The sequence below is a fragment of the Choloepus didactylus genome, chromosome 27 (assembly GCF_015220235.1).
Source record: "Choloepus didactylus isolate mChoDid1 chromosome 27, mChoDid1.pri, whole genome shotgun sequence".
Classification (NCBI taxonomy): Eukaryota; Metazoa; Chordata; class Mammalia; order Pilosa; family Megalonychidae; genus Choloepus; species Choloepus didactylus.
In genome coordinates this window covers 10,397,754-10,414,695 of record NC_051333.1, presented here as the reverse complement: position 1 = coordinate 10,414,695, position 16,942 = coordinate 10,397,754, and the positions used below count along the sequence as shown (strand labels likewise).

The following is a 16,942-nucleotide window of genomic DNA, read 5'->3' as shown; positions in this document are numbered from 1 at the left end:
GAAGAAGGCCCAGAGTAACACATTGACTCCAAGGCAAAAAGGGGAGTATACTTATCTCCTGACTTGAAAATTCAGTAATAACAATAACAACACCTAACATTTTTGGAGAACTTTCTATGCACTAGACATGCATGCTAAGTTCTTTTCAAGCATTAAGGAACACTGACCACCATCCTTAAGTAAGTGGCCTAATGAATCCCATTTTACAGATGAGAAAAAGGAGAGTCGGAGAAATCAAGTCACATGTTCAAGGTCTCACAGGCAAGACTTATCAGAGCAGAATTCAACTTAAAATTTGACTTCTAAGCAGGAGCCTTCAACCATTGTCTCTCATTCTTTGGAGCCCCGGTAAGGAGGCAGAGGATAAATCATGTGGTCCTGTCACCTTTTGGCTCTACTAGCTGAGAGTTCCTGCGGATTAGGGGTGGGGTAGAAGGCCCAGGCACAGATGGTACTGACCCCATTTTCCCTGCAACAACCACAAACTTTTGATGAATCTAGAGCCCCTTGTGGCCACGACCAAGGCAAAGGGGGAAAAAAAACTATGTCTAGCCTCGCTGTAAACTGGGGGTAAGCTGTGGCTTGCTGGTGGGGAGGGATTAGCAAAAACCCTGTTGGGGCGCGAGGAGCGGAGTCGCTTCAGCACCAAGGACAGCAGCCGTGGTCCACGCCGGGAACCCGCCTTCTTTTTTGGAACGAACCGCGGGGCAGCACTCCTCCAGGGCGCCACCGTTTCCCCACGAGCTTGGTGTAACCCTTGACCCCTTCCCATCTCAGGTCAAGGACAGGACACATGAATTCCATTTCCCTTTCCCCGAGGCCGACTCTCCTGTCTTTGCCGCTAGGCAGAGGCTAAGGAACCCTTGCAAGTAAGTGGCCTGCCCGCCAGCCCGGCGTTTCTCCTTCATTTGCATCGAGTGCGCATGTGTACAAGAGCGGGGACCGCTCTGCGAGGGGCGTTGCTGAGAGCCCACCTGCCCAGGGTGCTCCGTCGTCATGGCAACCGGAGAGGCCCGGGAAGCGATTGGCCCGGTCCCTGCCACGCCCGTACGCCACCCCTTCCCCGTAACCGAGGCAACAGAGAGGCCTCTCCTCCCCCTTCCATTCCTTTCTAGAAGGGGCTGTGTAGGAGCGGAATCCGCCCCCTCTCTCGCTAACGGTCCTTTTTCCGAAATGGTGGCTTCCCACATACAATAATTAATGGGTGGAGGGAATATGAGAGACCATTTCTAAACTGCCGGAGCTGGCTGGGCTGTCACTGAGATCACTTCCGGCGAGAACAGGAAGTGGGAGGCAGGGTGCCCAGAGAGACAATGGGATGATGTGGAAGAGAAAGAGGATCTACAGAATCCAAAGAAGCAGGGATATGGTGGTGTGGTGGTGGGGATCTTGTCCAACTGCTCACAGACTTCACTTCTTCTCTTAATCAAACTCACTCTGGAGTCCTTTCTATATCATTAGGGCTGTCTCCCTAATAATACAACACTACCATGTGTGGCTTGTAAACTTTTAATAGGCACTATCCCATTCAACCCCATAGTAATCCAGTGACATGGGAAGAGTGTCTCCTCCAGAACCTCACCAGCTTTACAGAAACCCAGTCTCTGCCCCAGCTGACCTGCTTGGCTCTGTCGGGGTTCATTGTGGTTTGGGGTTGGAGGATGTTGACCACCTCAGGCTTGGTCATTGCTTGTGGGATTTCTCGGACCTTCTCGGCAATAAAGCTGTGCACAGCATTCAAGGCCTCTGCTGTGCCCTGTACCAGGCATACCCGCTCTGTGGTTCCTGTTGAGCAAGGGAGAGAGATGGCAGATGTGTCAGACGGGATGGGACATTCCTGAGAGACAGGCCCCATTTAAGGAAGGGGAAAACTGAGGTCCCGAGTGTGGACCTGACCGACCCTACGCCCCACAGTGAGCCTGAGCACTGGGCAGGGCCCCCCTGGGCAGCCTGGAGATTGAGCGGAAGCCCGTTTTATTGTCTGCACTTCATCTTCCTCCCCTAAAACAACCCCAGGAGATAGAAGAATGATGCTTAAGTGCTTTGTGATGCCCACAGTAGCTCTAGGCAGGGGGAGATAGGGCTCAGCTGCCTCTTCCCAGTCCTTGCCGGCTCCCGGTTGCTCTGGCAACCATTCACTCACCACCACCACCCCCTTCTAGGAGCGGAGAGCTCAGGCCTGCAACGGTTGCCACAGTAACTGGAACCCCCTTATCGGTCTGGCTGGCCGGGTCCTCAGCCCACCCCCAGGGGGACGAAGACGAGGCCCCGTTGCCATGGCAACCCCTGAAAGCCTGCAGCTCCGATGGCCTCTGGGCTTTTGGAGAGGATGGGGGAGGGCTGGCGGGTGGGGAAGGCGGAAGAGAGGACTGGACCCTACAGATGGAGGGATCAGAGGTGGGGGGGGCAGGGGTGTGGGGAGGGGAGAGCAGGGTGGGTCAAAGGCAACGCGTGGAGGAGTGGGGACTGGGGGACCCGAAAAGGAGTGTGGGGTGGAGGCCTTTGCTGGGGATTCTCCAGATATTGGCTGCAGTTCTGATCTGGGCATCCTTCTCACTTCTGTGTGGGGGGCAGGGGCAGGGGCAGGGGGAAGATGCCAACTCTGGGTGGTGCTGGGATGCATGTGTGTGGGACAGAGAAACTGTGGGTGACACTGTGACCAGTGTGTGTCCCTCTGTGAGGCTATTTGGTTAACTGATGTGTGTGTGTGTGCATGCATGCATGCATAAAAGTGTGTACTTGGGTGGGACTGGCTGGATTATCTTTATCTGTGTTTGTGCGGGTAAGAGAAAGAGCGGGAGATGCTGAGATGTAAACAGACTGTGCAACACCCTGATTCAAGTAAAGATATTTGTGTGCACTCTTGTGTGTGGGCAAGACTCTGGGTCTCACTGTGATGACTGGGGTTGTGTATATTATTTGTGCAACTGAGCTGAGTGTACGTGAGGGTTTGAGAGAAAGAAACAAAGAACCTCATTAATTGGCATTGAGGCTCATGACTCACTTTGAGACTGTAGGACGGTGTGTGTGTGTGTCTGTCTGCATATGTGTGTGTGCACATGTGTGTGAAAGACACCCCTCTAGGTGTTTGTAAGATTATTTGGATGACTGGTGTGTGGTAGGTATACATATGTGTGTGAGTGTGTGTATAGGAGACAGGCAGATAAGAATGGTGAGTGTGAGTGTGTGTGTGTGTAAGAGACAGACTCATGTGTCAGTATGTAAGATTGGAGGACTCTGTGCTTGTGTATTTGTGTGTCTAAGTATAAGACAAGCAAGACTCTATCATGACTGTGCCGGGGTGAACCTGGGTGAGTTTCGTGTGTGGAGTGTGAGTGTGTGTGTCCCTCCCTGGGTGGGACTCTATCTGCAGGACCTGATTAGCTTCCTGGTCTGTGAAAGGGCTGGAGCACCGGCCAGTTCCGTGTGCCGGAGTGTCCGGGACACTCAAGGGTTGAATATCCAGTGTCCGGCAAACGTCTTGGTGCAGCGCGCTGATGCCATCACCCTGACCCCTCGCTTGCCAGTCTTCAGCCTGGCATTCCAGCCTTGCCATGTGTCTGGGTGTCACTGTCTGTGGGTCACTTTTGTGGCTGATATCCCCCACCCCCTTTGGGCCACTGACCTTCCCCCCCCTCCCAGAACAATGGCTTGGTCTGCGCCAAGGGTGAGTCAGCTTGCAGGCTGCCTCCGTCTGGGTGTAAATAGGAAAGGGTGTGGGGCAGGGTGGGAACTGGGGGTGGGGGTGAGGAGGGGAAGCCCCAGAGAGAGCCTGGCTGAAGTGGCTGGGTCCTTGGGCTCTGCTCAGCTTCCGTCCAGCTCAGGAAGTCTGGGACCACCAGCCCCTCCTTGTAATTCTTAACTTGGGGTCCACAGAGGCTTTGAGGGTGGGGGTGGGGCTCAGTGACACTCCAAAAGGCTTCCTAATAGTAACAGTTGGTGCTTACGTAACTCCACGCACCAGGCGCCATTCTAAGCCCTTTACATGTATAAATTCACTTAACACATGAGGCAGGCAATATAATTATCCGTGATTTACTGCTGAGGACACTAAGGCACAGGGAGGGTGAAGCGTCTGCCCAAGTTTGCTTGGGCAGTGGTGCAAGACCAGGGATTTGAACCCAGATGTCTGGCTTCAGAGTCTGTGCTCTGAACCACTGCCCTGCCCGGTGCTAAATTTTGGGTGTGTGGAGTGATTAGCTTTATGTGTATAGGGGGGAGAGGAGGAGGCATCAGAGGACGGCTGTTTGGTTTTTGTATTTTTGAGATTCAAAAAGAATATGAGTGAATCTACTAAGCAGTCGCTTATGATTTTGCACTCTGGTGAAAGCATGTAATAAATCAATAATATTAAAAAGTCATGCGTGTGGCCGTGCTTTTTTTCTGGGGGAAGGGTCCGAGTGACTGGCAAATGCTCCAAATCAGAGGGAGTTGAAGAGTCACTAGGATACAAATGAACATGAACAGAGGAGTCTGTGTGGCCTTTGGCAGGTTCCTGCCTCTTTCTGGGCCTCAGTTTCTCCATGTACGGTCTGAAAGGATTGAATCTGGGGCTATGGGGTTCCTGCGCCAGGGAGGGGACACACTTTGTGTGTTCTGCTGCATCTCAGCCCCTACCTCGGGGTTTAGGGCCAGGTGGGTTTTTGTTTCATGTAGTAGACACACAAGCACCTTGTGTGTGTCTGTGTGTGTATGTCTGTGTGTTTGTGTATGTGTGAATCTGTGTGTGTTTGCATATATGTCTGTGTATGTGTTCATGTGTATGTGTGTGTATGTCTGTGTATGTGTGTACACGTCTGTGTGTGTTTGTGTATATGTGTGTGTTCATGTGTATGTGTGTGTATATGTCTGTGTATGTGTGTATATGTCTGTGTGTGTTCATGTGTATGTGTGTGTATATGTCTGTATGTGTGTGTTCATGTGTATATGTGTGTGCATGTGTGTTTGTGTACTCACCAGGCCTGGAGGACCCTTTCAATTTCCCCACTGTCATTTCTCATCTATTATCTATGCTTCGGCCACATTGCACTTTGTATATGCTCTTGTTTTCCTGGAGCCCCTTCCCTGATCTTTACCTTCACTCTTATTATCCTTCTGGGCTCCCACCCTCCCCTGCCCCAGCCCTGTCCACTCCACGCCATCACTGGTTTTGGGTCTGTCTCCCCCACTGGACTGTGAGACCCACGTGACAGGACAGGGGCTGTCTCAGTCACTTCGGAGTCCCCCACTCTACCCATCCCGGGGCTGGCATAGAGGAGGCATCTCAGAGAATGTGTGTTGAATGAATGAATGAAAGTGTGTTTCTGTGGGTCCTGGGAGGTCCAAGGGACAGGACCAGAGTGTCCTGCATCTCTGAGTCAGGAGAGAGCACGTGCTATGTGTTCTGGAAGTTCCACGTCAGGAGCAGGCATGGAGGCTGCTTACAGGTTCCAGGAGGAGGGTTGCTGGCTCACACTGCATGTCTGAGAACCCGAGACTGTCCCAACTTTGGGCATTGCCTGCTGCCTGGCCTGTGGGGTGTGCCATTGAGTTAGGAGGGGATGATGTGTCTGATGTCATGGTATGTGATCCAGGGGCAAGGATGAATGTCCCAAGTAGAGGTCTTATCTGTATCTTGTGAGCTAGAGGGGTGTGGGGGAAACTAGGCCAGGGTGGAAGAGACAAGGCAGGGGTGTGCCTGGTTGCCTGGACTCTTCTCTAAACCCTTTGCCAAAGCTGCTTAGTGAGATGGCGGGAGGGAGGGAAAGGGTGGGGGGAGAATGCATGTGTCCTGACCCTGGGCTCCAGCTTTGCTGTTTGACCTAAAAACTCCAAGGGGATTAAGGATGAGCTAGAACCAGAGTGTGGGACCAAAGATGCCATTCAGGAGACCTTCTGTGGATTCTGAGAGGTTGAGGCTTGGGCATTGGCCTTGGGAGGAAGATATGGAGGGGATGAGAGCTATTGAGGGGGATTAGAGACAGTGAAGGAGGCTTGACAATTTTATGGGCAGTAGGGTTGTGGAGGGAGAGAGCTGGAGCTGGAGGGGAGGCAGAAAGGGGGCTCAGTTTGAAGGAGGCAAAAAACAATGAGGGAGCTAAAGACAGGAGCAAAAAAAGAAACGTAAAGGGAGGCAGGGAGAGATGGGTAAGAAGCAGCAGGAAGAAATGAGGGGCATCCCCAGCCGAAAATGAGCTCATGGAGGGGTGCTGAGTAAATATTTGCTGGGTGGACTAAAGGACACAGAGAGTTCAGAGAACAAGAGAAAGAAATGTGGGAGAATAGGAGTGGTGGAGGGAAAGATAAAGATGAGGGGGGAGAAAGAGAGGAAGACAGAAAGGGAGGGAAGGAGGAGAGGAGGCGAGAGGGAGAGACAGTGCTGCAAAGACAGGGATGGCAGAGTCAGAGGACAAGATATGGGGGATACACAAACAGATGAGAGAGAGACGCAGAAAGAGAGGCAGAGAGAGAGAGGTGGATGGGAATGGAGACTAAGAGAACAAGAGTTGGGAAAGTCCAAATCAGAATGAGAAAGAGATACAAAAAGAACAACACAGAGAGACAGAGAAATACAGCGAGACTTAGCTTGGGCAAGAAGGGTGTCAGAGAAATCCAAAGGAAAGGGAAGGGGGGTGGAAAGTGGGGTATGTGTGTGTGTGCAGAGCACGGCTGGCTGGCCCTCAAGCCCCGGGGGACCCCCTGACACCTGCCTTCCTCCCCCCAGCTCCTCCAACTGACCCGAGGGGGCAGGTGTGTGGGAAGGGGCACATCTGCCAGCACATCATGCAAATGAGCTCATGCATATGCAGCAGCCCCATTGTCTGGCCCTGCCCCCACCCCCATCTGCTTGGACCAGTCCCCTCGGACAGGGGGCAGCTCTGTCCCCTTAGGGGGAGGGGAGCCCCCCCACTTCCCCTAGGGCAGCCATTCCTTCCCATCCGGGGCCCTGGTGGGAGGGAGGGGGTGGCTAGGGAAGGGTCCTAGGCCCCGGGCTCACCGGGGTAAAAGTCTTTGGACTTGGAGAGCTTGATGGTGGCTCCCGTCTCCTTCTGCAGCTGCACGATGGTCTGCCCGCCCTTGCCGATGATGGAGCCCGCCGCGTAGCTGGGGATCAGCACCTTCAGGAAGTACTCGCCCTCCTCTGCAGGGCACACAGGGTGGAAGGCAGTCAGGGGATGGGTGCAGGGGCCCGCAGGGCCCGCAGTCACACACGGGAACAATGACCGTGAGGCGGCAGTAAGAGACACACCAAACACTCATATTCAACATGGAAAACAATGATCTTCTTTCACTCACTCCTTCATTCACCACTCGACAAATCCTAAGCACTTGCTACATGCCTGGCACCATTCTAGCCAACCAGCCATGATGAGAGCAGACAAAGCTCCCTGCTCTCGCGGGCCCAAGAGCCAGATCAGGCCGAAAGAATTTTAAGCAATTCGGCCAAGAGCTCACACAGCTAGATTCTTCTGGAGCGGGAGTCGGACAATATATTTTAGGTCAGATGGTGCTAAGTACTAAGAAAACAAAGAGAGGCAGGAAAAGGGGATGGGGAGTGGAGGTGCTGCCACGTTAGAATGCTGCCAGGGCCACAGTGTGCCATTCTTTATTCATCAAACATTTCTACAGCAGCTAATATGCCTCAGACCCTGTTCCCAGTACTTTACAAATACCAGCTCCTTTCATTCTCACACCAATCTAGGAAGGAGGTGCTATTTCTTGAACCCATTCTACAGATGAGGGAACAAAGGTGAAGAAAGTGCCCACATTCACACAGCTAGTGGGCGACAGAGCCGAGATCTGGACCCATCCCGGGAAGTCTGGCCCCAGTGTCCGTGCTCTTAACCGTTGTGATCGACTGTGCCCAGGCTATGGAGAAGGGAAGGGAACCGAGCCATGGGCTACGCAGAGGATGAGCACGTGCAAAGGCCCTGGGGTAGGGGATGAGGGGAGGCTTATGTTGAGCCTTGTGGGCCAAAGTGAGGTCTTTGGCTTTTACTCCAAGTGAGACAGGAGCTACAGGAGGGCTCTGAGCAGAGGAGGGACACGACTTCATTTTAACAGGATCCCTCTGGCAACCCTGAGGGAACGGTGTGGGGAGTGAGGATGGAAACTGGGAGCCAAGTGAGGAGGCAACGACGGTGGTCCAGGTGGGAGGTGACAGCGGTTGGGCATGGCTGGAACAATGGAGGGGTGACAAGGTGTGGCCTCTGGAGATGTTCTGAACACTCCCTATTGACCAGAAACTGTGCTGAGTGCTTTGCAAGCTTGATCTCTATTCCTTGCAACCCCCCGGGGTGAGGTGGGTGGAATGACTCCATTTTTACACAAAGAGGAAACTGAGGCACAGAGGAGCACGAAGAAGTGAAGGCACCAACCCAAGGTCACACATCCAGACAGCTGCTGGGCTGATTTTCAAACCCACTTCTGATTCAGTCTCAGCTCTCCCTTGCTTAACACCCTCCACTGCTGGTGGCTAAAGACCAACATGCTTGAGGGGGGCCCAGAAGGCCTCAGGCTGGTGCCAAGGGTGTTATGGGGCTTTGGTTATTCTTTGTTATGAATCCACAGTGTTTTATTGGCCATGTGGATAGCACTGGTTTGGTGCAGACTTAAGGCAAGCCTCTAACTCCTCCTACTTCCTAATCAAACCATTGCCCCAAATCACTCATGGTAAAAATTCTGGAGTCTTCTTGGTATAAGACACTTTGTGATTTGGCCCTGCTCTCCTTTCCAGCCTCACTTTTTCATCTTCCTCAATGGATTCCAGACACACTGTCCTTTTTGTTCCTCAAACATTCCCTGTTTCCTTCTACCTCAGGCCCTTTGCACTTTTCCTCGGCCTGGAACTCCCAGCCCCCAGTGAATTCCTCTTGTCCTCCTGTCCTTCCTCAAAGATTGCTTCTTCTCAGATGATATCCCTGAACCCCCATTTCAGGCCTTCAGATCGCTGCCTCACGGAGTCCAGTGTGGATCACGTCAGGGGTGCCAGCCTGTGACCCAGGGGAAGTGCCCAGCAGGGCATAAACGCCACAAACATCAGGAAAAGGACGAAGGAGCCAGACCCTTGGGACTCCAAAGCTGAAGGTCTTAAACTCTCCACCAACAGTTTTTCAACTTTTTTTTCCTTTAGGCAAGGAAAGCCTATTTTCAATGTCTTACATGAAATCCCAACATACAGAGCAGATAAAAGAGGTACTGCTCAGTAAAAGTGGGGACATGGGACCAGGAGCCCTGCCCACCACGGTCTATTCCCTTAAGACTCAAGGCTCTGGGTTCCCGGATGTGTTCAGACAAGAGTGTAGGGCTGAGGGGTGAACCGGGGCCCAGCAGGCCTGGGGAGGAGTCCAGAATTAAGGGGTTTTCCAAGCCAAAGGCAATCCTCTTAAATTTGCCTAATCAGACCTTAAGCCTATTAGGTAATTAACCTCCCATCAATCATGAGGCCCCCTTCTGAATTCACTTTCTTCCCCTCCGTCCCTAAACTTGTCACAGAGATGGGGGGAACTGGCTCTCCATCTCTGGAAGGCTCAGAAAGATGGGGAGGGAATTCTCACTAATCCTTTGGCTTCTGCTGCCCCCTCTTTCTCTTGACTTTACTCCCCACCCTCCCTCCAGCCAGCACCTCTTCCTTGGTTTCCCTCTCAAGGGTGGAGGGTGGAAGGAAGGTATTCATCTGCTCCCCGCCCCCCACTTTCTGCCCGTCTTTCTCATATCTCCCCAGGCTTTGCCCAAAAATCTCAGTATGAAATGGCAGAAACAGCCCTAGACTGCATTGAATTTTGTGCCCGACAGGCTGGTGCCCTTGGGAAAGTGGCCTCACCTCCTTGGCCTCAGTTTCCTCATCTGTAAAATGGGGACACGATAGCACTACCTCATAGGGTTATTGTGATTAATCAATGATCAACTGTCAAGTATTTAGAGTGGTCCCAGACATGTAGCACACTCAAGAAATGTTAGCAACCATCATCATTGTCGTCATCGTCATCATCCCTGTCCTTAATACTTACCTACCACATAAGCACAAGTAAAGTGCTTATCACAGTGTTCAGAAATGAACCTCTAAGGTTTGGGGGTTTTGTTGGGAGGCAGGAGAAGAAGGGGAGACCCCACTTCTTTTGTCACCCAGCTCCAGCCTTTTCTCTGCTTAGAGGAAGGATGTTCTCTCCCTGCTCCCTGTTCTCCAGCCTTAGAGTCTCTCCATCTCCCTTCTTTCTCTCGCCATCGTCTTTAAGTTTGCCCTCCTTACATTGCTCTGTACCAGTATTTCCTCCCTCTCTTTCTCCAATGATTCCATCCTACTATGTGTCAGCACCTACTATGTGTCAGGCCTTGTTTCAGGTACTTCTGGCTTCTGGAGGCCCCTCCTCAGGGGGTCTCTGATTGAGGGGAGCAGCTGAGACCTCTGGCCTGCAGAAGCTCAGAACCCTACGTGCCAGGAGTCCCCGTTGTGGACATTGGTCCACTCTGCTCCCTCCGGAATTTTCTGCACAGCCTTCCTGTTCAGGGGCGTTTCTTCCTGGGGAGTCCCACCACCCCCAGGAAGAAGCCAGTGCTCTACGTCCCAGCCTTCCTTGCCACCAGGGGCAGACATGTGACTTTGATGGAACCAGAGCCCTCAGACATTGGCCACTCCCAATAACTGAGGCTCTGGTTGTGAGAAAGTTCTTCCTTCTATTGAAGGAGAAACTAGATGTGAGAACTCCACACCCCCCCCCCCACTCCCCACTGCTCTTAGGTCTTCCCTTGGGGTTCAGGCAGCTTCTTCTGTCCAATGACAGGGCCCAAAGATGACAACTCCTTCTCCTCTGACTGACCTGTTTCCCTCTTGCTGCGATTTCAAGGAGTTTCACCTTGGGAAGGGGTTGCCCTTCCCCTTCTAGTTACTTTAAGTCTCTAGCCTCCCCTCCCTGTTGACCCCTAGAAATGCTTCTGCAAGCTTCCAAAATCAACCAACACGCCTCTGTCCATAAACAGTTTTTGCCTACCCAAGATATTTGGGGTGCTGTCATAGGAGAGACAATTTTAATTGTCAGAGAGTTGACCCTGAAAGGTGGTTTTGATCTGGGGTGGGGAAGGATGGTTCACTCATGACACAGGTAGAGCTGAAAGGATGTATGTTGCACAGGTGTTGCTTTTGGGGTGTGTGACCAAAGTTGGGGTATTAAACTCCTGGTATCTATTGTCCAAAGGTGTGATGTGCTTGGTGTGTTCTAGGTTTGAGGGCTGAGGAGGTGAGAGTTGGTGTGTTCTATGGAGGGGGTGTGAGGTGGCTGGGGTGCAATATGGAGATCATAGAGTGTGGTAATGTTAGTGAAAGACCAAAGGTGGGGGTGTGGTGTGGGAGGGGTACCATTGAGGAGGGGAAAGACGTCACACACCTGATGTGAGTGACGGTGTTGCCTGTGCGTGTGAGAAATGTAATACAACCAGAGTGTGCCTCGTGGGGATGTGAGATGTTCCAAGGTGTGACGCTGACTCTGAGTTGTGACACTGCTTCTGGGTGAGATAGAGGTGACTGGGATATGATTCCCTTGGAGCAAATCACCATTGGATGGCGGAACAGGTCTATGATATACCTGGTGTCACTAATAATAATGAAAAAACGGCAGCTACTGTTCGTGGAGCACTTACCATCTGCCAGGCGTTATGCTATGAGCTTTATATACATAGTCTCAATGAACCCAGACAACTACCCAGAGAAGTAGGTCTTTTGGTCCCCATTTTCCAGATGAGGAAACTGAGGTTCAGAATGGGGAGACAGCTTGCCCAAGGGTCTCCCACCAAGCACAAGGCAGTGTCAAGATGTGAATCCTAGAAGATCTTACTCTAGGCTCTCAACCATGGTGGCACTGTCCTTGTGTTAGAGAGGGAGCAAAGCCTGGCTAGTTTAAGTTTTGTTTGAGATATGATTTGTGTGTGCGTGTCTGTGTTGGCTGATTCTATCATTTTGGGGGTGATGAAGGTGAGAACACAGTCGACTGCATGGGAGCATTATAGTTGCAGCTTAAGAGTTATGATCCGTACTCAGGGGGCACACTCTTTGGGTTACAGCCCCACCGGACTGGGGTTGTTTATTTCTCCAATGAGCCCCTAACTAGGTTTTCCAGCCAGCCTCTTTACGCAAGCCCCCCCTGCCCTCAGTGCCCCATCTTCCTCCCAGTACCATCTGCCAGCCAGTCATGGTGCCTGGAAAGCCAGTTTAACAGCGACCGTCTCCTCCATCAGCCCTGGGAAAGGAGCAAGAGCTGGCACTGTGGGCAAGAGCTCAATCTGTCTGATCTGCTGCTACTTGCTGTGTCACCTTGGACAAGTCCCTCACCTCTCTGAATCTCAGTTTCCTCATCTAAAAATGAGGTTTACGGTAGTATCCATCCACACCATGGAACCAGCCTCCTTATTCAAATAGCTGACTGACCTGGGGCAAGTTACTTAACCTCTCTGGGCCTCGTTGTTTTCATCTGTAAGATGGGTGGTGACATAACAGAGTTGCAATAAGGATTAAATGGTTAATCCATGTCAAGCACTTTCCACAATATTTCCTGGCACATAAATGTTAACCATTATTATAATTGATTATGATGATGATCTCAGAGTACCAGGAGGGTTCCATGGGTATGTAAAGCAATGGGTAATAACATTGGTAGCTATGATTCCTATTATTGTTGTGGTTGTTGTTATTTCCCCATTTGGCAGATTGGGAAACTGAGGTTTAAAAAAAGGGCAAGGTTGACTCAGGGCCTCACAGCCATCGAGGTGTATTATTGGAAGAAGTTTTGGGATCAAAGTCTTGGACCCTTGCCCAGCTCTGTCCCCGAGTGTTTCCGTAAATGGAGGCCTGCCCCTTTGCATCTCTGGGCCTCAGTTTCCCCAGGGGTACGCAGGAAGGGGGCAGGCAGAGGAGGCAGGAGGAGCTGGTCCCTGAAGGCTCGTCCTAGTTTTCCCACCACTGAGGGAGGCAGGATAGCACAGTGGCTAAGTCCTTGAACTCTGGAACCAGGCAGCCCAGGGTCGGATAAACCCCTTAAGAGCTGTGTGACCTTGGGCAAGTGGCTTCCTCTGGCCCAGCCTCAGTTTTCCTCCATCTGCTGTTACTTGTGCTGCTTGGAGTGATTAGATTTCCAGCATCTCTGTCCCTTTAAGAGAAGGGTGGGATCCCTCTCTCCCAGGGGATGGCTGGACAGCTAGGCAGGGCTCAGGGATCTCCTGGGTCTCCAAGTCTCTCGAGGGCTGGGAATGGCAGTGGGGCAGGAAGGAGGGAAGGAAGTTGGCCAGGGGCACATTGGCGTGTGTGCTCTGGGGGAGGGGGAGCAGGAAGGAGGACAGGAAACTCCCTCCAGCCCTCCCCCAATTTCCCTTTCCTCCAGTTTCCGCTGGATACCCTCACAGGCAGGAGGAGCAGGGGGGTCCCTCATTCCGGTCCCACCTGGAAGGGGGGAGGTTGGGAGGGGAGGAAGAGGAGGGAGGAGGCCAGCCCTCTCCCATCCAGAGGAAGCAGACTTTGGCCAAGGTGACTGCGGGAAGGAGTTTCTCTGCTCTGGGGTCTCCCTCCTGCGAGTGAGCGGGCTGGGCCCCGACGACCTGGACAAACCCTGAGGGGCCGGTCACTACTTCTCCCCCAGACCCCGCCGGCATCAGACACCTAGAGCTGCACGCTTGTCTTTTATCCTCTGGGACACACACCTCAGGTTGCTCGGATGATGGTGGTGGCACCTCTTGTCTCACACACACACAGCTTTGTCCACAGGCCTTCTGTGGTGTCAGTCAGCCATTACACACACACACACACACAGATACACACACTCTCGCTCCCTTGTCACACATACAGAGGATCATCTCTCGTGTCACACTCTGTCATTACACATACGCACCTCCTCTTGTTACACATACACACATGCATGGGTGACTCTCTCACATGTGCACACACACACACACACACACACACATCTTCCCTTTCTCTACTCCTTGGGTGCCATACACACACGTTCCCTGCTCTGCACATACAGCGACAGCCTTGTCACACTAGCACCCATCCCTCCCTTTCCTTGTTGCACACCCTCGTGTGTTTCACCCAGAGCCCCTGCCTCTCCCTCATCACACACCCACCTTCCTTGGTTGCACACACCCCCTCTGATGTCACTGTTGCACACCTCCATGTGTCACACCCAGCCAGAGCCTCTCTGGAGTCACACCCACACCCTTTTCTTGTCACACACTCTCATCAGCTTTGCCCAGTGTCAACCCGCCCCAGGCATGCCTGTGTCACACACACCGACCCGCCTTCTCTTTATCCACACAGCCTCTCATGGCTCACACACACAGACCTGGCCCGTTCGGCGTCCCCCACACACCCCCTTGCATGTCACACACACCCTCTCACTCATGTGTCATACTTGGCCACAGCCCCCTCTGGGGTGACTCGCACACACCTACCCTTGTCACACACCACCCCTCAAGGGTCTCAAACATGGATCCCAGCCCCTGTCACCTTGCCCTGTCTCTTACACATACCCCCTCTTTCCTGTCATAGCCATGATGCCTGATGTCACACACCCAGGCTTCCCAGGGTCCACACATGTGTGCACACACACACACACCTGTCCCAGCCACACATTCTCCCACCTAGCTTTACACACCCACCCTTTCCTCCATTTCACCCAACACACCCACCGGCGTCTGTCCCCCAGCACAGTCCCGCCCAGAGCCCACAGACGCCTCCGGGACAACCCCTGCTCAGGACACCCCCAGGGAGGAGCGGGGGAAGCTCCGGGTCCCAGGCCGCCTCTCCCCTGCCCCTCCCCCCACTGCCAGGACACAGTTTTGGGATCGTTGGCACACAGAAGCCCGGGGAACACCCCTGCCCCGAAAGGGTCACATCACACACCCCTCAAGGACACAGAGACACCCGCCCCAAGGGGCCCACGCCCCCCCATCCTCTGTACCCCCCCCAAGGACACTTACCACCCCCTCCCCCCCATCCCTTCTCTTCGCAGACAAAGCTCTCAGCCCCGGGCCTCCGCGAGGGGGGGTCCGGCCCCCTCCCCAACTCCCTCCTCGGTCCCCCCCTAGGGGAGGGGCGCCCCTTCCCTCTCCAGAGCCCTTGCACCTGCCAGCTGGACCCGGAGGGGAGAACGGAGACAGGCGAGGCCCGCTGCCCGCCCCCGCCCTCCAAGCCGCGGCCCCCTCTCACCTCCCGTGTTGCTGCGCTTGGTGCAGACCACCTCGGGGGGCGTTTCGAGGGGCCTCTTGCGGGAATCCGGGGCCTCGGGCTCCATGGGGGGGGCCTGGGGCGGCGGCTGCTGCTGCTGCTGCGGCGGCGGCGGCGGCTGCTGTGGCGGCGGCGACGGCTGCTGGGGAGGCTGGGGTTGCGGCGGCGGCGGCGGCGGGGGCGGCGGCGGCTGCGGGGCCGCGGAGGCCGTGAAGAGGCCGTGCACCGCGCCGGCGGCCATCATCCTCATGGTGGGGGGGGGCGGGGGAAGGGGAGGGGGAGGGAAGGGGATGTGGGAGGGGGAGGGGGCGGCGGCGGCGGGATGGGGGAGGGGGAACCCCGGAGAGGGAGACAGGGGGGGAAGTGGTACTGGGGGGCTGACGGAGCCTGGAGAGCGGATGTGAGCAGGATGGGAGGGTAAAGGGGGTCTCCGAGAGGGCCCGGAGAGAACTGAGGGGTGGGGTCTCTCTCGGGATCACCGAGGCCGGGGACTGGCCGCGCCACTGGGGGGACGGGACCTTCCTTCTTGGCCTCCTCCGGGCGGAGGGCCGAGCCCCCCAAGCCCTGCTCAGGGCAGGAGGCCAGAGGATCGGGGCCGGAGGTGCGAGGCGGAGGCGACCGCTAGTGGGGGCCCGGGGGGCGGCGGGCGCGGGCGGGAGCGGCGACAGGGCTGGCGGTGGCTGGACGCCCGAGCATCTTCTTCCCGGAGGCTCCCGGAGCGGCCCGGCCCCTCCCACCCGCGCGAGGTCACGCCCAAGCCGGCCAGGGCCACGCCCTCCGGCGCCCCCATTGGTCCGCCCTGGAAGCCCGGACCACGCCCTCCTTGTAGGCCACGCCCACCCCCGCAGCTACCGGAGGGACTCGACTCCCCCAGGCTACAACCGGGATCCTGGGCTCATCCACTCACCCCTCTTCTTTAAGGAACCTTTATGAGCATTTACCACGAGCTAGGACTGGTTTTGAGTGAACGCTTCACATACATAATCTCACTTAATCCGGAGAGGAACCAACCCTGAGGATGCGCTCGCTATGCCCATTTTACAGATGAGAACATTTAACTGACCTCACAGGTCAGGATAAGAAATCCCGCTTCTCAGTGTTTCCCAGCTCTGACAGCTTGGAAGTTCCGCCTCAAACCTTTCGTCTCTTCTGGAATCAACCCGGCATTGCTGCAAGGGCTTGGGGGATTGAATGCAATGGGAACACGAGTTTAAGCACTTAGCACTAAGCGTGGCATACAGTTGGCGCCTAATTCAAGCAATAGCACTTGAGGGGAGCACCCACGAAGTGCTAGGCATTGTCCCAAACGCCGGGATACAACAGTGAACAAAGCAAAGTCTCGGCCCTTGCAGCGTAAATATTACTCTTAATGCAGTTAAGAAAACCTGATTTCCAGATGAGGAAGTGGAGGCCCGGGAACGTGACGGAGCTTTATCCAAGGGCTCACAGCTACTCAGAGGGGAAACTGGGATCTGAGCGCAGAACAAGCCTAATTTCCCAGCTTGACGTCATCGTAAGTAGGGGCCCCTTCCTTGGAAAGGATCATTGGTGACATTCTGTGTTCTCTGATATATGAATTTTCTTCTCCCTCGATTCCCGGTCTCCAAGGATTCTTTCCTTCCTGGGTCAGCCAGAGGCAAGATTAGGCTCCAAGGGGACAGAATGAGGGTAACTGTGGCAGCTGGGGGTCTCCTCCCTCTGTTCCATCTCACTCCCTGCCCCTCCCTTGCCATGCTGAGCTCCCAGGTCCCCAGG

The 16,942-nt window shown here is 54.3% G+C and overlaps 1 protein-coding gene across 1 annotated transcript in view; it reads right to left on the bottom strand.

The window, feature by feature from the left end:
• The window catches only part of NOVA2 (NOVA alternative splicing regulator 2), a 28,372-nt gene extending 13,015 nt beyond the window's left edge, over positions 1-15,357 (bottom strand). Inside the window, 3 exon segments of the mRNA XM_037820060.1 lie at positions 1,619-1,785; positions 6,977-7,120; positions 15,170-15,357. Coding sequence (XP_037675988.1) covers positions 1,619-1,785; positions 6,977-7,120; positions 15,170-15,254 — 396 coding nt within the window. The 5' untranslated portion in view covers positions 15,255-15,357.
• Positions 15,358-16,942: the final 1,585 nt, after the last annotated feature.